The 25,242-nt window shown below is 42.8% G+C and overlaps 2 protein-coding genes and 1 pseudogene across 2 annotated transcripts in view; 1 reads left to right on the top strand and 2 right to left on the bottom strand.

The window, feature by feature from the left end:
* Positions 1-25,242, bottom strand: part of LOC102847007 (protein shisa-6 homolog) — a 631,671-nt gene that overhangs the window by 207,100 nt on the left and 399,329 nt on the right. The gene's annotated exons all lie outside the window — the stretch shown is intronic.
* On the top strand, positions 2,610-3,248 carry LOC102872117 (annotated as a pseudogene).
* LOC102872512 (60S ribosomal protein L11-like) lies at positions 12,779-13,315 on the bottom strand. Its single transcript, XM_006898567.1, has one exon. It carries the CDS (start codon positions 13,313-13,315, stop codon positions 12,779-12,781), a length of 537 nt encoding a protein of 178 aa, XP_006898629.1.

Below are 25,242 nucleotides of genomic sequence, written 5' to 3'. Positions count from 1 at the left end.
CTGGTTTATGCAGAACATTGTGCAATATACTGTAGTACAGCGATGAGCTGGGGAGTCTCTGCTCCCCAGCAGCCCACAGTCCAGTGGGGATTACAGATAAGAAAATTATCAGTTACTCAATGTGTTCATTATTGTGACAAGCATTCTCTTGGGCTGCTAGAGAAGACCCGAGGAATTTTCTAAAATACTGGCATCTCCCTTTGCCTGGGGAGGTGAACACCTTCCAACCACCTCTTAGCTGACCCTCCACTGGATTTTCGGGAGACTGTAAATTTCACAAAAGGAGCTCATCCATCTTCCACCTACTGGTGGATTCAAACCTCCAGAGAGGAACTGCCTTTGGGTTAGGAGCACAACTCCCTACAGACTACATTACCAGAGCTCCCCAAAGGCAAGTCGCTGTTGTTGCTGTGTATCGTAGAGTCAGAACCAAACCATAGCTGACTCTCTGGTGAATTTTCAAAGGCTGTTAATCACACGGGAAGAGAACGCCCATCCTTCTCCCATGGAGCAGCTGGTGGATTCAGACTCCATGCCTTCAGGATTTCAGTGCAGCTTCTTGCCACTAGACAAAAGAGGAAGCTAAGTGAAAGGTGGGGTCTCTGACAGCAGACTTTCCCAACTCAGGCCATGGCCTTGGAAATTACTTGCTATGTATCAGAGAGGTGGAAAATGACTAGGGATGATAGAAGGAGAGTTGATACCTTTGAGTTGTGGTGTTGGAAAAGAGAATTGAATATACCATGGACTGCTAAGACAATGAACAGGTTCACCCTGGAGAGGGTGAAATCAGGCTGCTCCTTGGAGGCAAGGATTCTGAAGCTTTGTCTGACATACTTTGGACATGTTGCAAGGAGGGACCAGTCTTGGTGAGGGACATCATGCTTGGAAGCGCAAGAGAGGAAGACTCTCAATGAGATGGACTGATCCACTGACTGGGGTAATTGGGGTAGGTGTGTCAAAGGCAATAATACTGGAACAGGATAGAGCAGGGTTTAGGGCTGTTGTACATAGGATCGCTCTGTGTCACAGGTGACTTAACAGCACGTAACAACAACAAATGAAGGAGAAGACAGCTATGCCAACAAGCTGAGGGTAAGCTTCAGGAGCAATATCCTGCTCAGAAGTGTAGATGGCATTGAATAAGCTAGAAGAGGTAGAAAAGTAAGATATCAATTCCTTCAGGAAGTTTGAAATCAGCCAACTAACCAGTTGCCTTGAGGTCAGTTAGATTCATGAAGCCCACATGTGTACAGAGTAGAGCTATGTGTCACTGGCTCTTAGAGCTGCTGCTTCAGCAGTAAATATCTGGAATTTTCTTCTAAGGCACCTATGGGTATACTCGAGCCTCTAATTTTTTGGTTAGCTGTCCAGTGTGTTAGGAGCTTACAACATCAGCCAAAGGATCAGTGGTTGTCAAATGATAGATAGAGATGAAGGGATTGTGAGAAGCTAACCCCATGCTGTGATGTCACTGTGAATATGTCAAACACACACACACACACACACACTCTCTCTCTCTCTCTCTCTCTCTCTCTCTCTCTCTCTCTCTCTCTCTTTCTCTCCCCTAGAAGAGAGAGGCAGCAAAGGCTTTAACCAACATCACAGACTGTTTTCTCTAGAAAAGAACTATACTAGAAGTAAACACTAACCCGATGCTAGTAAGTTGATGCCACCTCATAGCTACACCCACTGGCCTTCCAAGATTATAAATCTTTATAGGAGGAGACTGTACATTTCCCTCCTCAAAGAGACTGGTGGAATCGAACTACTGACCTTTCATAATGCCAATATGTTATGCACTATGCCACCAGGGCTACAACAATATTCACGAATGTTGGTATTGGTTATCTATGAAAAGGTCTATTTCCTTAATGACAATATGCATTGTCTGTCTAGGAAAACATATGCAATTCCCAGCTGGTTGAAACTACATTCTAGGGAGCAGGGAGCTGGGCTGTGGTTTATTAGGGAGCAAAGCAGAAGAATCACAGGTCCTTGACTTGGCTGCACCTTGTTAATAACTAAAAAACCCAAATCAAACCAAAACAACAAAACCAAACCAAAAAAACCCAAACCCAACTCACAACCCTGAAAGTCACTGCTATTGAGTCTTTTCCAATCCCCAGTGTCCCTCCAATAGATTTCCAAGGCTGTACATTGAAATGGGAGCAGTTTGCCCTTGGTAGATCCAAACTATAGGAGCCACTTGCTTTGGTTTGACAGTGCAGCTTGCTATCGATTACATCAGCAGAGCTCTCTTGCTATCAACTCTGTTGCTATAATGTGCTGTTGAATTGGAACTGACTCATAGCTGACCCTCCAGCAGGTTTTCAGAGACAGTAAATTACCTGGGAGAGGACCACCCATCTTTCTCCCACAGAGCAGCTGGGGGATTTGAACCATGTGCCTTTGGATTGGCAGCACAACTCCTCCCTACTATGCCACTACAGCTTCAATGCTACCAAACAGGAAGCTTTAAATATTACTAATGTCTGGGTCAGGTTCTGCTTCTAGAAATGATGCTTAAGTCAGTTTGAGGTGCAGGCTGAGCAGTGGCACTTTTGAAAGTGCCTGATGATTCTAATGTGCAGTCAAAGCTAAGAACCATGGGCACTGACATGGTTCCCGCCATCTCTCTGGCATACGAGTAAGCTGAGAGTGATATCATGAAGAGACAGCCCAGAAATCCCAAAACAGACAGACTCGTGAATGAGAGGCTCATCAGTATGGCCTATGGACAGATTGGTATGATCCAGGTGCTGGGAGGCTTCTTCACTTATTTTGTGATTCTGGCTGAGAATGGCTTCCTCCCCTATGACCTCCTGGGCACCCGAATGGATTGGGATGACCGCTGGGACAATGATTTGGAAGACAGCTACGGGCAGCAGTGGACATACGAGCAGAGGAAAATCGTGGAGTTCACCTGCCACACTGCCTTCTTTGTCAGCATCGTGGTGGTGCAGTGGGCTGATCTGATCATCTGCAAGACCAGAAGGAATTCTTTCTTCCAGCAGGGGATGAAGAACAAGATCTTAATATTTGGCCTCTTTGAAGAGACGGCCCTTGCTGCTTTCCTTTCCTACTGCCCTGGCATGGGGGTGGCCCTGAGGATGTATCCCCTCAAACCTACCTGGTGGTTCTGTGCCTTCCCTTATTCACTTCTTATCTTCATGTATGATGAAGTCAGAAAACTCATCATCAGGCGAAGCCCTGGTGGCTGGGTGGAGAAGAAAACCTACTACTAGTCCCCCGTCCTGCATGCCGTGGAGCATCATGCCACACTCTGCATCCATCACCCACCCACCCCACTTTGTGTACTTCAGTCTTGGAATTCGGAACTCTACCCTAGTAGGAAAGCACCGAAGCATGTGGGGAAAGTGAGACATCCCAGAATGAAGCATGTAGATATATGGGGGGACGGGGGAAGACTGCCTGAAAATCATCCATCTGCGGGAATGACATTGGGGAAGGTTTTTATGTGCCTTTTTGTTTTTGTAAAAAAGGAAAACCTGGAAAGACTGAAAGACTACATTTTATATCTGGATTTTTACAAATAAATATGGCTGTTATAATGGAAAAAAAAAAGCTAAGAACCATGAACTCTCCACTTCTGCTACCTAAAGGTTGCCTGAACCAGCAGGAACTTCAGGGGTTTATTAGGAAAGCCATTCTCAGATCTACCACAGACCTGTTGGGTCAGGTTGCATTTTGACCATCTTCCCAGATGATCTAAACCCACATGAAAGTTTAATAAGCGTTGACCTGATCATGTATCAGAATCACCCCAAGAAGATGTCAAAGTTAGCAATTCCCACTCTACACCAGTATGACCTCATGTAAACTGACAATATCTTCAAAGACCACATTTCCAAAGTTCCAGTCATATCTATGGGTGAAGGGATTGGTGTTAAAATATCTTTTGTGGATGTGCTCAACCCATAACAAGATATGAACTGGCTGGGAGCAACTTGGTGTTTAAGATAGCAAAGTTTTGGAATCTAAAATCACTGTACTTCTCCTAACGCTCCTTCCTGATTTAGCGAGCCGGATCAGTGCTCTACTCTCCTGCCCACTGAGATTCTTATCCAGACACTCTCAGTGCCTAGACAGGGCTGAGAGGATGAAGGGACGGACGAGCGGATGAAAAAGTACTTCACTTGTAATGACTCTTTTCATCGAAAAGAACAAAAGAGTGAGGCTCCAATCACGTGTGCTAAGAGTTTCCATACTCTGGCTTTGATCTCCTTAGAAGTTGTTGGATATGTTTTTATTTTGACAGAAAGCCTCAATTCTTTGGCTGAAGCGTGTAATTTCCTACCTGGCTCCTGTGTGGTACCTACGCCTCACGTGTAGACGTGAGGCAGCAGGTTTGAGAGCTTCATGTGCCTGAGGTTCAGCCTTGGGGCACTGGTAGCTCCCTGTATCCTCCCTACCAAGAGGTGGCTCAGCTCTGAGTGGTGCTCCTGGGACCTGCCATTACTGACTGACAAGAGGCCTCTGGGAATAAGCCCACCCCCACTCTTCCCCCAGCCCTCCTTTCTCTCTGCCTTCAATTACCAAGGGAGGGGAGCGACTAGATTGAGAACATATTTAGAAAATGTGTTCATTGTAGCTTTAAAAAAAATCTCCTCTGTAATTAGGTACTACGGGGGTAGTCAACCACGAAAAGCCACAACCAGTGCTGTCAAGTTCCATAAAACAAAAGAGAAACCAATTAATCAGAAGGAAGAAGAGGCTGGCTGTGTCTCAGCACCTGTTGTAGCCACCCCACTCCGACACCCACTCCATGACAACCCGGAATCTCGGGCATGGCTCGCTCTGCCTGGGCCATTTCCAAAGTCCTAGGTATGTGGGCTCACAGACTTTTCAATCTCTTTGCCCAAGAATCCATCTCTCTTCAATGGTAAGGGTAGTAATTGTGCTAAGTTCTCTTTGTACAGTTGGCAGATTAGGACTTCCAAACCTTTCAACTGCAAACAGTGAAAACAAGAATGCAACCAGGTTCCCTCGCACTGCACACAGTGGCTCCTAGTTGCTATCTGGACCACGTGCAGGTTACAACGTATTTCCAAAGGAGTTCTCAACTTTTTCCTCCAATCAAATCAGAATCTTCTGAATGACTATTCCCCAACAAATTGAGTGGTTCTTCCAAGTGGTGATACAATTGGGGCGGATTTAATCAAAGTGAATACAAACTGAAAGGAGGGTACTTCACGGAGCTCTAAGGACCCCTCTCGCTGCACTAGCAATGCTACTCAAAGTGTAGTCGCTGGAATCCTAAGCTTGAGCTCTCTTTCAAGTCACCCTCTCCAGGAAAAAGTGCAACCAGACGCCTGAAAGCATGTAGAGCTGTGAGGCAGACAATCCAGAAGAGTCCAAGAAGAGGATAGCGATTCTTTCCACGAGGTGCAGTAACGAGGGCTCCCACTTCTGGCCTGAGCCAGGATGTCAGGCGAAATCTATACTTGTAGCTTCTAGTAATTGACATTGACGCTTCTTCCTCTGCTAAGGGCTATCTCAGTGACACACACCTGCCCCCAACAGTCTCTACCCAGAAGTGACACACTCATTCAATGCTCCCTTATTGCTCTGCCCTTCCCTCCTTCCCTGGGCCCATTCTGCAGCACTAGAAGCACTAGATCCATCTATATAACTACTAGCTTTAGCCAGTGGTAGGAAAATGGAAGTAACATGTTATCATAGCACTGAAGAGGCAGTGAGCCATTTTTCATGCCCTTCTCTTCCTCCTCTAGCTTACCTGAGGAAATCAATATTCCAATCTGAAAAAATGACTTAGCAAAGAACCTAAGGGTGTGTGATTCTGTACAGCCTCACAGGCTCAGAATATCTGCCACTGAAAAGAGAAAGAACTTTGATACCAGAAAGCAAAAGACATAAAAACTCTGGAAACTATCCCAAGAACAGCTGTGGACGTGGTCTTGCTCAAACAAAACCTCCTTTTTGAAAAGACTTGAATTGTCTGAGGAATAAAAAACTAGATACTCTTCGGAACTTTAAATAATCTATGGACTTCTGACTTTCTGTAGAAAGAAGGTAAACAGGAAAAAAAATCAGTGTGTCTTCCCTAAGAAGGGCATATGCCCCAACATCCATTTCAGATACGGCCAGAAAGAAACCAGGAAGCAGAGGATCCTCTTGGGGGTGAGAGCCAGGAACCATGGAGAACAAGCGATGAGGCCTCTTCTCCCGAGAGCAGAAGCAGAGCCTCATCAAGGAACATGCCCCGAGCCTCACAACGTCTGCTCAAGAGACTGTAAAATTGCTGAAGACTAGTGCCAGCTGCAAACTGGCCCAGAGCAATAATACATCTCTGGACCAGCTCTCAGGGACCTCTCCAAGGTACTGAAGAACAATGTTAGTCTGAAGACCAAAATTTACCTGATTAAGGCCATTGTTCTTTTCAATCATGTGCTATATATCTGAGAGCTGGACAATAAGGATGACAGAAGAAGTATGGAGGCCTTCGAGCTGTGGTGCTGGAGAAGAGTATTGAATATCTCATAGACTAGCAAAAGAACAAACATATACGTTGGAGAAGGTGCAACCAGAGAGCTCCTTGAGGCAAAGACGGCAAAGCTTCACCTCTTCTACTCTGGGCATGTTACTAGGAGAGGCTATTACTTAGAAAAAGAACATCATGCTTGGAAAGATGAAGGGTAGGCAAAGGAGAAGAAGATTCTCCAATGAGTTGAACTGACACAGTAACTGCAGCAATGTGCTCAAGTGTCAGAAATGATGAAGAAAGCACAGTACAGGTCATGGTTCAGATCTATTGCTCATAGGGTCACTATAAGTCATACTCAAAGGCACCTAACAACTACAAGTGCCTGATGAGAGATATCTGGTGACCTAGTCGTAAGAAGCTGTCACACCAACCCTAAGGCACAGGTTCAAATCCACCAGCTGTTCTGTGGGATAAAGACAATCTCTTCCCATGCAATTTAGAGCCTATGAAAACCTGCTGGAAGGCATATGACAAGACTAAGTGTGTGCTGAGTGTCTCCTTTTCTCCCTTTGCTGAAAGGTAGAAGCATATGTGTTTTCTATCTTGTCACACGGATGCATGTAGAGAAGTGCATCTTTTTAGTTTATTGGTTTCTGGATTAAAAAGAGACACCTTCATGCCTAATGTGGAGATTACCATTCAGTGGTCATAGACCCTAAACTCAATATCATGACTGACTGAGATTTTGGAGATGTCTCATTAGGAGAAGGAATGACTATATTCTGTGTACAAGGGAGTGAATTGACTATCAGATTGACCAAGATGCTGTTAACATTATCAGTTTCCAGAATTTACCCTTATATTTGTTTTTTATCTTTCTAAAGAAATGGAAATTGCTGTTGTTAGTGCCGTCAAGTCACTTGTGACTCACAGTAACCCTGTGCATAACAGGTCTGAACCCGGCTCTATCCTGAGCCACTATCATCATCTCTGACACTCCCAACCCCCTTAGCCCAGTCACTGAGTCAATCCACCTCATCGATGGTCTTCTTCTCTTGTTCTGTCCCAATACTCTCCCAAACATGACGCCCTCTCCAATGACTGGTTCTTCCTTGCAACATGTCCTAAGCATGTCAAGGAGCAACCTGTTTTCACTTCAACCTGTTTTCACTCTCTCTAGATAAACCAGTTTGTTCTCCTAGAAGTCCATGGTTTATTCAATACTCTTCTCCAGCACCACAGCTCAGAAGCATCAGTTCTCCTTCTAACACCCCTAGTCATTGTCTAGCTCTCTGATGCATAGCACATAATTACAAAGACTATGGCTTGGATCAGGTGCACTTTAGTCTCCAGACTGACATCACTGCTCTTCGATACTCTGGAGAGGTTCATGACAGCAGATTTTCCCAGATCAATTCATCTTTTGATGTCTTGGCTGCTGGTACCAAGAATGTTGTTTGTGGAGCCAAGCAAAATCAAAGATTATGCTTCCTTATAAGATTACATTTCATCTCCTCTTGAAAGCCAGGCATGGTTATATGACTTGTTTTAGTCATTAACATGTAAAAAGATACCACGTGCCATTTCAGAGTGGAAGCATTCAGGCATCAAGACTCATTTCCTCTCTTCCTCTAGTGTGTCAACAAGGACACTGCATGTCCCTTTGCTATTGAATGGTGGAAACTTTGTTAGCCAAAACTGCTGCGGTGCCATGGGTAGAACACAAAGCTGCTAACTGATAAGTTAACTGAATCCACCATCTCTCCATAGCAGAAAAATGCAGTAATGATTTACAGTTTCAGAAATCTAACCGAAGGTTGCTGCAAGTCAAAGCTGACTTGATGACAGTGGGGATTTTTTTTTTTGGCTTTGCAGGAAGGATATTTTCTGTAAAAGAGTTTCCAAACCTGCAGCACACTTCCATCAGCAGCACATATATCTTCGTGTGTTCAGCCACCAAGTTTGTTGTCATTTTTTCCCCAGCACAGTTCATCATCTTGATGACGGTGCTACCTTATGATATAAATTTGGATTTCAGAGATTCCCGTGCCACACACACACACAATTTGCACTGAAAGTCTCAAATACTTCCTAGAAAGTTAAACATTTAAATGTCTGGCACAGACCAGTCAGGGAATAAAAAGAGTCCAGCAGTATAGATGTGAGTGTTAGGTAATGGTCCACAACTAAGACCTAGTCTTTTTGCTCCATGCTACTTTCTTAACTTTTTTCTGGCAATGTTTCGGGGTGCGTGAACTGGCTAATGTGGCCTGAGGTTACCTGGGTTAGAATTTGGAGATCTGAAAAGCTCCGCTTCTCTCTCCTCCCCAATTGCCAAAAAACTCTTTTTTCCGGCAATGCTTCGGGGTTTGTGCACTGGCTAATGTGGCCTGAGGTTACCTGGGTACTCTCAAGAGTACTGAAGAGCAAAGACGTCAGGCTGGAGACTAAGGTGCCCCTGACCCAGGCTATAGTCTTCGCAATTACATGCTATGCATCAGAGAGTTGGACAGTGAATAGGGTTGAAAGAAAGAGAACTGATGCCTTTGAGCTGTGGTGCTGTAGAAGAGGGTTGAAAATACCATGGACTGCTAGGAGAACAAACAGGTTTATCCTGGAGAAGGTGAAGCCGGAATGTTCCTTGGAGTCAAGGATTCTGAAGCTTTGTCTGACATACTTTGGGCATGTCGCAAGGAGGAACTGGTCCTTGGAGAGGGACATCATGTTTGGCAGAGTGGAGAGGCGGCGAAGGAGAGGAAGACCTTCGATGAGATGGATCGATTCTCTGACTGGAGCAGTGGGAATAAGTGTGTTTGAGATGGCTAGGTTGGCACAGGATAAAACGGCATTTAGAACTCTTGTACATAGGGTCGCTGTGAGTCGCAAACGACTCAATGGCACACAACAACAACAACTTCCTTAACACTAGTCTAGTTAACAATTCCACGGTGGCACATGCAAGATATGCACATGCAATTAAAAGCACGGTGAGATAACATGTCGTTGAAAGAGTGTCATACCACAGAAAACAAACTGTTCAAGAGCTTCGAAACAAGAAAGATTCTTGGAGGTAGAAGTGCATGGAGAAAAGTAAGACTTATGTAAAGTCATAGTCTGAGTAGTATTTAAAGTAAGTGAAGGGGAGGGAAAGCAAACATTTCAGGATTTATGGAGGCAGGATGAATATTGTAGGTTCAGGGAAAGGTTATGTATTCTAGGCAAGCTACCCACATGAGGTTTGAACTAAGGAGAATGGCAATCAGAATAAATGTGAAGGTGAAAGGACTTGAATGCCTAGGAATAGAAGAAATAGAGAAAAGGAATTGCTTCTCTGAGCACGAGCAGGGTTTTCTGAAGAGTGAGTGCTGACGAAAGAGTAATCTGCTAATGGACTGTGGGAAGGAGCTGAGCAGGGAGGATGGAGGTAGGATTTTTGTAATAAGTTGGAAATGAGTTTACAAAAGCTTATACAAGAGAGGACAGAAGTGAAAAGTAAAACTATATATTAAAGAAGATGCTGACTATATATTAATAAGATGCTGTTGTTGTTATGAACCACCAAGTTGGAACCAACTCAAAGCTGACTCTCTAGTGAATGTTGAGAGGCAGTAAATAAAAAAGGAAAAGACTGTCCATATTTCTCCTGTGGAGGACTTGGTGGATTTGAACTCTGTACCTTCAGGCTTTTTTGACTGTGTGGATCATAACAAACTGTGGCTGACTCTGACAAGAATGGGAATCCCAGAACATTTGATTGTGCTAATGCGAAACCTATACTTGGACCAGAAGGCAGTTGTCAGAACAGAGCAGGGCAACAGTGCATGGTTCAAAATTGGGAAGGACGTAAGCCAGGGATGTAACCTGTCTCCATACCTTTTCAACCTGTATGCAGAACAGATTATCCGGGAGGCTGGGCTCTATGAGGAGAAATGTGGTGTCAAGATTGGTGGACGATCTATCAACAATCTGCGTTATGCGGATGACACAACCCTGCTTGCTGAAACTGAGGAGGACCTGAAGCATCTGCTGCAGAGTGTCAAGGACTGCAGCCTCCAATATGGATTGAGGATCAATGTCAAGAAGACAAAGATTCTCACCACTGGACCAACTGGCAGCATCAGGATGGATGGTGAAGAGATTGAGATTGTACACAGCTTTAGTTTGCTTGGTTCCACAATCAACACTCTTGGCACCAGTAGCCAGGAAATTAAAAGGCGCATTGCCATGGGAAATTCTGCTGTTAGGGACCTCTCCAAAGTACTGAAGAGCAATGGTGTCTCTCTGGAAACTAAGGTGCATCTGATACAGGCCATGGTCTTTGCAATCACTTGTTATTCATAAGAGAATTGGACAATGACCAAGGAGGATAGAAGAAGAATTGATGCCTTTGAGCTGTGGTGCTGGAGAAGAGTATTGAGAGTACCAGGGACTGCTAGGAAAACAAACAGATTCATCCTGGAAAGGGTTAAACTGGGTGGCTCCTTGGAGGCAAGGATTCTGAGGCTCCGTCTAACATACTTTGGACATGTTGTGAGGAGAGACCGGTCCTTGGAGAGGGACATCATGCTTGGGAGGGTGGAGGGACAGCGCAGGAGAGGAAGGCCCTCTATGAGGTGGATTGATTCAGTGACTGGGATAATGGAGATAGGTGTGTCAGAGACAGTGCGGTCGGCACAGGACAGAGTTTAGGGCTGTTGTACACAGGGTTGCTATGAGTCGCAAGTGACTAGATGGCACATAACAACAACAACAACAACCACCACCTTCAGGTTCTTGGAGGCAAAGATGATAAAACTTGGTCTTGAACTCGGCTTTCGGCAGCAGGTCTGGGGAAGGGGTAGCTGGCGTCATGTCTTGCCATGAACGTGTTAAGAAGAAGCCCCTGAAACAGCCCAAGAAGCAGACCAAGGAGATGACATGGAAGATAAGGCTTTCAAGCAGAAACAAAAAGAAGAACAGAAGAAACTCAAGGAACTAAAAAGCGAAGGCCGTGGGCAAAGGTCCCCTGGCCACGGGTGGAATTAAGAAATCTGGCAAAAAATAAGACTGAGGCAATGATGAACCTTACTTCCATTCCTTTTTAAAACATCTGGATTCTCTGCTATAACATCTGTTGCCACCTATAGTTAAAATGAAGTGTTGTCTTGGAGTCTGTTTTACATTTAAGAAGAAACTTTTTGTTAAGCAGTGAAGAAGAAGAAACACTATGATGGTCCATCTCCAGTTCTCTCAGTCTTTCTGATTTTAGCTGTGCAGTCAAAGTAAATACAATCCAGAATCCTGTCAGAATCTCCTCTTCATTCTTTGTTATGCCCAGAATTCTGTACCACCCGGAATTAAACTAACTCCTTTGAAAAAACAAAACAAAACAAAACAAAACCAAAAACCCAACCCCCCAAAGAAGCCCAAAAAACCCCAAACCAAAAAATCCCAAAAAATTTTGTCTCACAAACTCTGGACATGTTGCTAGGAGAGGCTGTTCTTGGGAGAGGGATTTTGTGCTTGGAAGGGTGGAGGAGAGTCAAAAGAGAGGAAGGTTCTCTACCAGGTAGATCGACACGGTGACTGCCACATGGGCTCTAGTGTGTCAGGAAGTGTGAGCATGGTGCAGGAAAGGACAGACAGAGTTCAGATCTGTTGTTGATCCATAGGGTCACTATGGATTGTACTCAACTCAATGACATCCAACCACCACCACCACCTTTGGGCTGGCAGCACAGCTCCTTACCACTAGGCCACCAGAGTACCCTAAATGACATGAGTGGGTATGAATTTTTTTTAAAATAAGTAAAACGTTCACACATTGTATGTACATTCACATATTGCACATGAGGCAGCACTCAGGAGCAATGATTTTTTTTAAAAAAAATACTACGTAACATGGGAGAGGCTAGAGACCATTATGCTGAGTGAACTACCTCATTCTCATAAGGACAAATACTGCATAAGACCATTATTGTAAAACTAGAATGGTAACTAGTTGTTGTGGTGGTGATGGCAGTGGGGGTGGAGTGGGGATGGCGTACCATAGAGTCAGAACTGACCCATAGCTGACCCTCAGGCTGGTTTTCAGAGGCAGTTAATTGCGCAGGAGGGGATTTTCCATTCTTCTCCCACAGAACATCTGGTGGCCTCAAACCGTGTCCTTTGGGATTGCAGTGCAGCTTTTTGCCACTAGGTCACCAGAGCCCCGTGGTAACTAGTAAGCCACGTGTAAAAGTACAAAGGAACAATAATTTTTTTATTTTTATTTTTTTTTACAATTCGTGAAAAAAACATTTTATTGGCCTTTTGAATAGAAACGGGAATTTATTTGCCAGGAAGGATGATCCCATCATACTTCTGCTGGAACCAGCGCATGGCCTCTTCTTTGCTGATTCTGTGTTTGGCCCCAATGCAGCCTGTCCTGCGCTTCTTGTCTGCGATGCTGAAACCTGGCCTACCCAGCACCACATAGAAGTCCAGGCCGTAGATATCGAAACTGGGGTCATATTTGATCCCAAGATCAATGTGCTCCTGGATCCCAAAACCAAAGTTTCCAGTATCTGAGAAGTTATTTTTTCTTAACTCATATTCCCGCACCTTTAGACCTTTCTCCAAGATTTCCTCTGCCTTGGCCCCTCGGACTGTGCATTGGACAGCAATTTTTTCATTTCTCCTAATGCCAAAGGATCTGATGGTGTATCTAGCTTTGGAGAACACAGGAGTCTGGCCTGTGAGCTGCTCCAACACCTTGGCGGCCCGGGTCAGCCTGTCTCCACTCTCGCCTACACAGATGTTGAGGCAGAGCTTGCCGATGTGCAGGTCCCGCACGGGGTTCTCTTTTTCGCCTTGATCCTGCGCCATGATGGAGAACAGAGGAACAATAATTTTGTAAATTACTACCTAACTTGGGAGAGACTGGAGACCATTATGCTAAGTGAACTAACTCAGTCCCAGAAAGACAAATATTGTATAAGATCATTATTATAGTACGAGTAGGAGGATCCAAGGGAAAGGGGTGGGGGTGGGGAGGAAGCACAGGGCTGAGGATGGGCGAGGGAGTGGGCAGGCAATAATCATAGGGTCACAGAGTTTGATGGGTGGAAAGAAGCAGAGGTGAAGGAAAGATTCGGTGTGAAAAACAATGTATATGAGCTTTGCAAATAAACCAGTATAAAATAAGGGGGGGGGGAGAGTACAAAGGAGAAAAGGGGGGGCTAGGGAGCCTGTGGGTGTGGAGGGGGAGAAATCAAAGGGTTAAACTGTTTAGTGGGCAGAAGGAAGAGGCAAAGGAATTAGGAAAGACCCAGTGGGGGCCTGAAAGGAAAAGGAGATAGTGGTTATAGATCAATGGTGATTGGTTTTAGAAAATGCAATATATGGGGACGATTACATTAAACAATATGAATGAAGGGATGTGTGAAACACACTATATATGAATGAGATACAATGTATAGAAATTTTGTATACAAATTAATATAAATTTTAAAAAGAGACAGTTTTAAAAAAATAAGCAAAACTGTGTTTATGCTTTCCATTTCGGCAGCTGTATGTCACTGGGCAAGAGTATTCCACGATTTTGTATCAAAACTAGAAGCTGACAGATTAACCTCAGGATGCAGAGTTTGGCAGCAGAAAATCCAAAGAGACATCTGCTCCCAGAACCACTTCTCTGTGACGCACCTTGGTCACGAGAGTGGAGTGCTAGTATGGCCACACGTGGACTTTGAGATCGCTGGCTTACAAACAACAGCAGGATTTGTGAAGCACTCCTAAAAATGGTTCCGATTCTTACTTTCTTCTATTGTCTTTCTAGATAAAGGGAGAATGGGAGGCCAGCTCCATACCTGTCAATGATGTACTATTTAGAACCACACCTAAGGAGGGAACGTTGGTGGCTCAGTGCTGAGAAGCTGTGCCACCAACCCAAAGGCACGCAGTTCAATCTGCCAGCTGCTCCTCTGGGGGACAGTGGACAATGTTCTCCCCTGTGATACACTCTCTCTGAAAACCCAGTGGAAGGTCAGTCCCAAATCAGTTCAGACTCCAGGGCACACAAAAACAGCTAACATCTAAGATACAGAATTAATCACTACTGGTTTGGACTTCCCACAGTCAAGGACAGAACAAGAAGTAACGATTATACCAAAGGTCACGCTCCCTCCTTATGCTTCTGTGTTCCATGACCCCTCATCCATCTTTGCTGCATATTACAGAGTCCTGGACTTACCTACAGCTCAGTTCTTTCTAGTTTTGTTCTTAGGGTTCCGAGAAAATAGAAAATACTTGGATTTTAATAACAATAACACAATAAAAACAACTGCAACAAAACAAAAACAACAGCAACCAAAATGCAATCAACCAACCAAGCCCTATCATATTTCCATTCCTCCAATAAACCGTGTGGTGAGCAAAGGCAACCTTGAGATGAGAAAACTGTGGAAGAGAGAAGACGCAACAACCCATGGGAAGAGAAAATCCACGCTAAGTGTGGAAATGCTTAAAAAGAAAGAAAAAAAAAGGTCGTGACAGATCCAGCATTGACTTCAAAAAAAAACTTGGAAGTACTTACATTGATTCTGCATGGGAAGGTAAAAAGAAGGGCAAGAAACCCCTTAAAGATAGGGTGGTAAAAGGAGAAAGAAGCCAAGTGGCAAAGTGTAGAGTTTCACGAGATGAAATCAGAGGGTACACAACTCCTTCTTCACACACATAAAAAATATTCATTCATTCATTTATTAAACAAATCATTCCTTTCAAAGGTACCTTGGTAGAGTCTGCACTCCCCTAGTAGGATTTTTGGTGGAAGCTTGCCAAGCAGTGCCAAGAAAGACCTAGAAATTGGCTTCCATAAAGTTAAAAGCGAAGGTCACTCAATGAGCCGTTCTGTCTACAACACATGGGTTTTCCATGGGTCAAAACTGACTTGAAGATAACAAGTATGCCAGTAGAAAAGGCTACCTCTATGCTAGGAATCTGGGATAGCACCTCAAATTAAACTCAAGGAGATGGATGGACTCAGTGACTGGTGACTGGGGTAATCGGGGTGGATGTGTCAGAGACAATAAGATTGGCACGGGATAGAGCAGGGTTTAGGGCTGTTGCACATGGGGTCACTATGAGTCATAAGTGACTCGACGGCACATAACTACCAGTATAAAACACAGAAAATGAGAGTCAAAGAAATGAATAAACTTAAATACATAGGCATATGTTATGAAAACAAGACTTAAGAATAAAAAATCTCCAAAGACGTGAATTTCTTCCCCTACTTTAATTAAAAATAATCACAGAGCAGTTGAAAATGGAACCAGACACAATAACTAACAGAACTGAACTAACAGACCTCAAACAAACAAAAATTACCAAGGCTTTCAAGCAGAAAGACCAAGTAACTTTAATGTGAACAAAATTTTACTTTTCCTAAGACTCTTATGAAAAAATAGACAAAACCAAAAAAATTGGAGTAGCACTTTTAAGAAAAAAAAAAACTTAAGGGAAGGAGGAACCTAGGATTTTGTTAAGTAGCCAAACTTTTATACCAGGCATGTTGTTTGTTGCTGTTTGCTGTCAAATCAGAACTGACTCATAGCCGACCCTCAGTGGTTTTCAGAGGTAATAAATTGGATGGAAGGAGACTGTCTGTCTTTCTCCTAAAGAGCAGGTGGTGGATTCGAACCACTTGCCTTTAGGTTTGCAGCACAGATTCTTATTACTAGGCCACCAGACCTCCCTAATCAAGATAGAGAAAACCAATTTCATATGCAAGAATTTACAGAATTCAGCACTGATGAGCTATCCTAAGGGATCTATGAGAAATTAACTTCATCTAGCCAAGAGATAACTGGCTACATTTCAGAGGGGAAAAGAAAAACAGATAAACAAAGGTGGGTAAGAGAGTGGAGGACTCATGTACAGACGGTATCTATAACAAAGGAGCAATAACGCAAATAAAAATGGAGGGAAAGAGACAGAAAGGAAAGAGAATAGCACATTGATTATTGTGTGGGATGAGGAAGATATTAAATGATATCAATAAAAACTGATAAACAAGCTAACAGTTGAAATATAAATATTTGAAGGTAATGGGAGTTAATCAAATCCACCAGCTGAGCAGGATAAGGATGAAAAATTTCCTCCCTGACCATTTGTTGCCTCTGAAAACCTGCTAGAGTGTTGGTTATAGGTAGATTCAGATTCAATGGCACATAACAATGGGAATTACTAACACTGTAAGTACAAAGGTAAATTACTTGACAGCCCCAGATAAGATATTAAAAAAAAGAAATTAAACAGCAAAGACTTCATATATTGCAGACAAAATTATAAAATTCTACCTCCCACAAAAGTCATGTTGTAGTTGTTTCATAGAATTATTACTGACAATATTTTTTAATACATAAAAAGAAATATTATGAACAAGAGCTAAGGGTTAACAAATTTTTTTTTAAAAAAAAAGATGTAAGTGAGAAAAAGGGAGGTCTTGAGGCAAGAAGTTGTGCAGCCAAGCCTCAGGTATGCTGTCTCAGTCCACTAGCTACTCCAAAGGAGAAAGATGTACAATCTCCTTTCATTCAATTTAAAGCCTCTGAAAACCTGCTGGAGGTTCAACTGTAAGTCAGTTCTGACTCAACAGCACATAACAACAAAGTGAGAGAATATATCAATTCTGTTAGAGTTCTGCTGGCAAAGGAGTGAGTTGTAACAGCAATCAGCTTCAGGGGTCAGCAGAGCCCAGAGCAAAGCCTGCCAGGCCTTGAGGGGCCATGGGCGTGTCTTGCTTCAAAGTCATGCTGTTGAAACTTTGGCTCCAATAGTCTATGGGATTTGTTGGATGTCTTGTTTTGTTTTATTTGTTATTGTTGTTTTAAAGCAGGGTTGAGACAATAGAAGATTTAGGGTGGGTAAAGTAAATGGAATTACGTAAAATTAAATTAGACTTGAGGAATTCTCTGGAGAAAGATGGACAATCTCCTTGTGCGATTAAACTGCCTCTTAAACCCTGTTAGAGGATCAGCTATGAGTCGGTCCCAACTCAGTGACACACAACAACAACAAGAACAACAAGAGTAAGTTAGTTCAAGATGACTGTTCAGCAGAGGACAGATGTGCCGAACTTGGCTGGAATACCGTGTGGAAGGCCTTTTCAGCCATCGAGATGCCAATGGAAGGCACCACAGATTGGAATGATGGCTGACAAGGAGCCAAGCAGTGAGCAAGTTCAATGGGATGGACATGCAATGACAATGGACTTGGCTTTGGAGAGTGAGGGAAGAAAGACATCAAGGATGTATGCAAGGATGTAGTTGTTCTGCCTTGAACAACTGAGTAGAGAGTGCTGTCCTTTGCTGTGGTTGAAAGTACAACATGAAGAACAGAGTGGAGGGTTCAGAGCCGTGCATGGCGGCAATGTACCAGTCCGCAGATGCAGTACACGTGCAGGCCACCACTCATCTGCCACTTTTTTTGTATTGTGGTGGCGTGTGTGTAGCGATGTCACAAGTATTTCAGAGCCCAGCAGAGTCGTCCGTAATGGAGAGGTTTCAGGGGAGCCTCCAGACTAACAGGAACTAAAACAAAAAACAATGTACTACTTCTGAAAACTAGTTAATGGAAATCTTACGGATACCAACAGAACAGTGTCTGATATAATACTGAGAGATGAACCTCCTTAACTGGGAGACACTAAAAATACACAGCAGCTAAAATGGACTGCAACACACCAGGCAATGTGAAGAGGGTGCAGGATGGGACAGTTCCATCTGGTTGTACAAGGGGCCGCCCCGAGTCAGAGCAACAGCCAACAACAGTCATACAGGACCGTCCACCTCTATAGATATAGATTCTCTTAAAGCTGGGCTCCTAAGACAGGTGATATACCGATGAGTGAAACAGGAAGCTGAGGGGCAAATGTTCAGGGGCAGGAGGCCTCTCCAGAACTCTTCAACACACACACACACACACACACACACACACACACACACACACACACAGAAGAGGGCTTATTCCACTCTGACCCTTTCCCTCTATTCCTGGCCCAGGCTGCCAATGACCCTCCCTGTTCCAGTTCTAGCCAAGTGGGGCTTCTCTGTGCGGACTCACAGCTACAGACTCAAGTTCATCACTTCAGACATCCACATGCTTAGCTCACCTTTCTTTTCCTTCTCTGGAACTTGTGGGGTTCCCCATTTATAAAATATGAACTTTCCTAAAACTTTCCAGGAGCCAAAGATGGTTTCTGTGCCCTGCACGGCCCCTTCCATTTCCATTGAGAGGTTTTACGCAAGTTTTTGCCATCAGATGCTCTTACTAAACCGCATCCCAGCACAGCATTACCCTCCCCCACGATAATACACACATGGCAAAAGCAATGGGAAGCGATGTTCAGGGAAGGAGGTGAAGAGAATAGGCATCTGATATCTATCCTAGTCATGGAATGAATAGCTGACAAGCCCTCTACCCCTCAAACACAGGAACACACTGCTGGTGGAAGGGTCTTTAGGCAGAACTACAAATACTATGCTCGTAACCTCTAAAAAATCACCTCTATCCAGTGCCATGCAGGTATTTGGAAGTCTTTCTCTCCAGTAGCTTAGAGGTGTGAGAAAGAAGTCAACTAAACAACACCCTCAAACTCAAAGTCTCTCTCTGAAGGAAAAGTTTTTGGAGTGTAGTGTTATTTTAAAAAACAAAACAACAATAAACTAATATGTAATTTAGTTCTATATTTGAAAAGGAGTTAATAGAGCTCATTCTGATTTATGATCTCATGGGTAAAACTGATCTTTACAGGATTTAAATGGTTAATATGTTTTTTATGAGGTAGAACAGAGACCCTTCTTCCAGGATACTTCAGGGTGGACTCAAACCTACAACCTTGTGTTTTGCACCACTTGAGGGCTCCAGGTCCACCTTAGGGATGTGTCTTACACTGAAGCTATCCTAAAACGTCACAGAGTAAGGGTCATAGAAATCATTAATGTCCTGACTGATACAAGTGAACGGAGATTATGAAATAGTTAAAACTGCATCAGATTTAGGACTTGCAGCACTTTGAGACAGAAAATCTACAGCCAGGAATAAGACTGAGTCTCCTTTCAGGACTAAATCAGTTCTTTCGGCTAGCTCCCTTTTCTTGAAATCTGAAGCTAGACCATAATCCAAGCACAGGAGTAGACCACTCTTGGTGAGGAATGGGAACCGGGGAGGGGAACATAGTTTTGCTATGTCCATCCCACATACAGAGGCCTGATTTTTGTGTTTTGTGCCTTAGTTTTGTTCTTAAACACAGAGGAGCAGAAAAGAGAAGCATAAAGGTCATCAACCAGAATTCTGAACTTTGTCCATATTCTGTATCCGGAAGGACTCTGGGCACAGCTCACAGGCCACCTACCCACCTCCACTTCCTGCTACAACCTCAAAAAGCGTCTTGTGCTCCAGGTCCTTGTTCACTGGGCTTCTCCTACCTAAATGACCCACCTGTGCCCCTCATGGCCTGTCGAATTCTTCCTGTTCATCAAGGTTCAGAGGCAATATTTTCATGTGAACCTCACTGTTTTCTACTGATGTTTATTTTAGGGCACATACTTCCTCAATGATTGTACCTGTCTGGCTTCTCAAAAGTATGATCTGTCTTCCTCATCTTTGCTCAATTGTTGTTGTGATGTGCCATCGAGTCAGAATCAACCCATAACTGACCCTCCAGTGAGTTTTAAGACAGTAAATTGCATGGGAGGAGAAATGAATCTTAGAAATGAAAGTGACCTTGAAGACAATGGCAATGGCATATCAAAGCAAAAATTATTCTAAAGACAAAATTTTGGAAACTTTAACAGGCATACAAAAGCACTTATATCTTGTTAAGTCGACCCTCCAGTGGGTTTTCAGAGGCTGTAAATCCCACAGGAACAGACTGCCTATCAATCTCCCTTGGGGAAACTGGTGAATTTGAACTGCCTTGTTTGGGGATGATAGAATGACTCCTTAACATTAAGCCACCAGAGTGTAAAATGGTGCAACCACCATTGAAGGAGGTTTGGTGCTTTTTCCAAAATTAGGAAATAGAAATACCATCAGACCCAGCAATTCCACTACCAGGAATATATACTAAAGAAATCAGAGGTGCCACCCAAACAGATACATGCACACCAATGTTGTGCTGTTCACAAGTGCAAAGAGATGGATGCAACCCAAGTGCCCATCAACAAATGAATACATAGAAAAACTATGGTATACTGACACAATGGAATATTAAGCAGCATTGAACAACAAGGAACTCATAAAATATTATACAGCATGGGTGGCCCTGGAGGACATTATGAGGAGTTAAAAATCTCAGTCACAAAAAAGACAAATACGGTATAGCACCACTTGTCTAAAACAGGACTGACATACGGGTTTGGGAGAAGCTAAGTAAAGGAGATAAATAATGAACATGGCAACGGGACAGATGAAGGAAAGAACTGTTTAAAAGGAATATATGATTATTTATTTGTAGACAACATTCCAGAATAAGAAGTGTGTAGCAAAGTGTACTGAAGAAGGGAGAGGAGGGAGGAAATGATGCAACAATGAGTGAGTATTATTTTTTTTTTTTTAAAAAAGCAAACAAGGAGTAGAGAGGAAGATGTGTAACCATGAATGAATGAAAAAACTTTTCTGTAAACTTACATTAAAATCACAATTAAAAAATAAAAACAAAATAAAACCCATTAAGCCACCGGAGCTCCACATACCAATTCAGGAGATCAGGAGATCTACTGGAGCCCTAGGGGCACAGTGGCTAAGGCATGAAGCTTCTAAACAGAAGGTCAGCAATGTGTCCCTACAAGGTGCTCTGCAGGTGACAGATGAGCTGCTCTGCTTCCATACAGTTTTAGAACTTTAGAAATCCTGTGGAGCAGCTGTCCTTTGTCCATCGTCACACCAGGAGTCAAAATCAATGGAAATGAGTCTAAATTTGGTGTAGGGTGTGTTTCTGGAGTGGCCATTTCTCACTAGCTCCTAAATAGTGCATGTGCATTAGGCTCTAACATTATCCTTCAAGAAGCAAGATTCTGTTGCTGCTCACCAAAAGGGTGTAGGTTTCAGTCCACCTTGAGCAAGGCCTGGTGATCTATTTATGAAAAATTAGCTATTTTCTCTGGGATCACATTTCATCTCTCACACACACGTATCACTATGAATTAGAATAGATTCAGCAACTGATTAAGGAGGTGAATAAGACTAAGACAGAGACATCAACTCCAGGCACCTAGCACTAGAGGTTTTTTTAATTCAGCCATGTAAAAAAAATCTGAAAAATGGTAATTACATGTCAGGGACTTATATCTAGAATTTATAAAATACTCAAGTGCCACAACAAGATAAAAGTAAACAATCCAATTGAAAAATAGGCACAGGATATAAACAAACACTTGACCAAAGAAGACATTCAGATGTCAAACAAACCACATGAAGAAATGTTCAAAATCCCTAGCTCTAAGAGAGATGCAAATCAAAATAACTATGAGATATCATCTCACTCCAGTAAGAGCAAAATTCCACAGAGTAGCAAACAACAAATGCTGGCAAGGTTGTGGAGAAAATGGAACCCTTATTCACTGTTGGTGGGAGTGTGTAATTGTATAACCACTATGCAAGGTAGTATGGCACTTTCTCAAAAAGTTGGAAACAGAAATACCATCTGACCCAGCAATTCCACTACCGGGAATATATCCTAAAGAAACCAGAACTGCCACCAAAGAAGATATATGCACACCCATGTTTATTGCTGCTGTATTCACAATAGCAAAGAGTTGGAAACAACCCAAGTACCCATCAGCAAATGAATGGACAGAGAAGTTATGGTATAGTCATACAAAGGAATATTATGCAGCACTGAAAAACAAAGAACTCATGAAATATTATACAAAATGGGTGATCATGGACATTATGTTGAGTGAAATATCTCAGTCACAAAAAGATAAATACTGTATAATGCCACTTCTATAAAACAGGACTGACGGGGGGTTGAGGGGAAATTAAGAAAAGAGGAAATAAATAATGTACATGGCATTAAAACAGATAAGGGATAAAAAAGAATATATGATTAAGTATTATTGGTATGACAAGAGTCCAGAATAAAAGTTGCATAGTAAAGTGGAAGTGGGGGACTGTATAATAATGAAAGAACTTTTTTTTCCAAAGGAAAAAGCAAACTGGGGGGAGAGGGGACAGGGAGGAAAATATGTAACAATGAATGAATGGAAAACGAAGTTCTTTATAAACTGACAATAAGATCTCAATTAAAAAATCTGCAAAAGAGACAGGGGACTGAAACTTTCCTGGGGCAAGGTCCCTCCAATTAGGGATACCTGCCTCCGAGGTGGCAGGGTCTCCCCAGGAGCCAAGCAGGACACGAGAGTTTGGGATATAGAGCTACAAGCAGGGGGAAGATTTTGTCAGCTTCCAGCAAGAGGAAAGGCTGGCTTGAGATGTACCTGCATACAAACTGCTTAAATCCTGATCTCATGCCACTCCAGAGACAAAGGAAGACATGCAGCCTCTAGACAGAAGGCACATCAGGTGAGACCCTTATCCCCACAGCTAGCACTGTCAGGTGCTTGTGAAGAGGCAAGGGACTAAAACATCCCTGGGAAAAGGTCCCTCCTCCATTAGGTGCCAAAAAGGCAAGAGATTTTAGGAAAGAGAACTACAAGCAGGGGAAAGACTTTCTCAACTTACTCAGCTGGCATGCTGAGCTGCGAGGAAGAGAGCTGACTTCAAATCCCCCTGGACAGAAACTGTTTCAGTGGAACACCTGGTCTTGAAACACTCAGCCACTCCGTAGATGAAGGAGGACAATAGAGTTTGGGATAGGAACTATAGTAAGGTGAGATTCCTGAAGAACTGCAGTGCAGAACAGAAAGAATCTGAAGGACTTTAGGAAAGACATATTTTCCCAGAAAGGCTTTTCAGTAGAGTGAGTGGCTTATCCCACAGATTGAACATTGTAAGCTGGCAACTAATCAATAGCAACATAAAGATAAGAACTATCAAGAATTTCCACAGACACATTTTTTTTAAAAGGCTTAATTCTTATCAATAAAAACTTCACACAATGTCAAGAAAGCAGCAGGAAGCTTCAAACACTGTGAAAAAAGCAAATTAAGCCTTCTCAAAAAACAAACAAACAAAACAGAGACTATTGCAGACACAATAAATACCCATGAATAAAGAAGGAAGATGGTTCTTGTAGATATGGAGACATCTGAACAGCTATGAAAGAAAGTACAAATGATGGAAGAAACAATGGAAGCCACAAACAAAGAGAATAAACTTGAGATAGAGAACCAAAAGTAACGTATTGATGAAGAGTTATCTGAAGAACTACAGAAGAATGTGCAAATGATGGGGGGGAGGGATGGAAATCATTAAGAAAGCAAACCCTCCACAGACACAGAACCAGAAGGAATGTATTAATGAGGAGGAACTAGCAAAACTATGGGGAGCAGGGGATGGAAAAGATGGAAAAAAGACGTGAAACTATAAATAAAGAGGTAAAAGAGCTTTAAAACAGAAAGCTTTAAAATAGAAAAAACTTTAAAAATAAAATAATAATAAAATAGTAAAAGCCTTAATAATAAAATGCTAAAATGTTGTTGTTGTTGTTGTTATGTGCCGTCGAGTCACCTGCAACTCATAGCGATCCTATGTACAACAGCCCTAAACTCCGCTCTGTCCTGTGCCAATCACACTGTCTCTGACACTCCCATCCCAATTATCCCAGTCACTGAATCAGTCCACCTCATAGAGGGCCTTCCTCTCCTGTGCCGTCCCTCCACCCTCCCAAGCATGATGTCCCTCTCTAAAGACCAGTCTCTCCTCACAACATGTCCAAAGTAAGTTAGACGGAGCCTCAGAATCCTTGCCTCCAAGGAGCCACCCGGTTTAACCCTCTCCAGGACAAATCTGTTTGTTTTCCTAGCAGTCCATGGTATTCTCAATACTCTTCTCCAGCACCACAGCTCAAAGGCATCAATTCTCCTTCTAACCTCCTTGGTCATTGTCCAACTCTCTGAAGCATAACAGGTGATTGCGAAGATCATGGCCTGTATCAGATGCACCTTAGTCTCCAGAGAGACACCACTGCTCTTTAAAATAGAAAGATAGAAAGGGTACAGTCAATTAGTACTGGGAAGAACAGAAATGCATGAAAATGCAATCCAGAATATTAAGACTAAAATGGCAGAAGTGTCCAACATACTAAAGGAACAAAAAAGTAGGACAGAAGAGATGGAGCAGAGAGTGAGTGGCAAGAGAAGAACTTCAAAGAAAACATACTAGAAGAAAAAGCAGAGATAAGACATACAGAAAATAAAGAAAACATTAGAATCACGTGAGATGAAATCAAAAGGAACAACATACATATGACTGGAATTACAGACCATGAGAGGGACAGAGAAATCACTGAGAAAATTGTGGAAGAGATACTAGAAGAAAACTTAGTAGGTGTTATGAAGAACAAGGAAATCCATATTCAAGAAATTCGGTGAACACCAAATAAACTAGACTATGTCTTGATGGGTTTTTTTTGGGGGGGGGTTGTTGTTGTTGTTGTTGTTATGTGCCGTTGAGTTGTTTGCAACTCATAGGGTCGCTATGAGTCGGAAACGACTCGACGGCACATAACAACAACAACATTGGTTTACCAATTTTAATATTCTTTTCTAATCTTATATTTTGGAAAATTTGGATATGATATGTCTTGATGGGGTTTTTGGGTGGTTGTTGTTGTTGTTGTTATGTGC

This window comes from Elephantulus edwardii, unplaced genomic scaffold, assembly GCF_000299155.1.
Source record: "Elephantulus edwardii isolate Elephantulus edwardi_28Jun2011 unplaced genomic scaffold, EleEdw1.0 scaffold00233, whole genome shotgun sequence".
In the NCBI taxonomy this organism is placed as follows: Eukaryota; Metazoa; Chordata; class Mammalia; order Macroscelidea; family Macroscelididae; genus Elephantulus; species Elephantulus edwardii.
The sequence above is the reverse complement of the archived record's forward strand: the minus strand, read 5'-3'. Positions and strand labels throughout refer to the sequence as shown.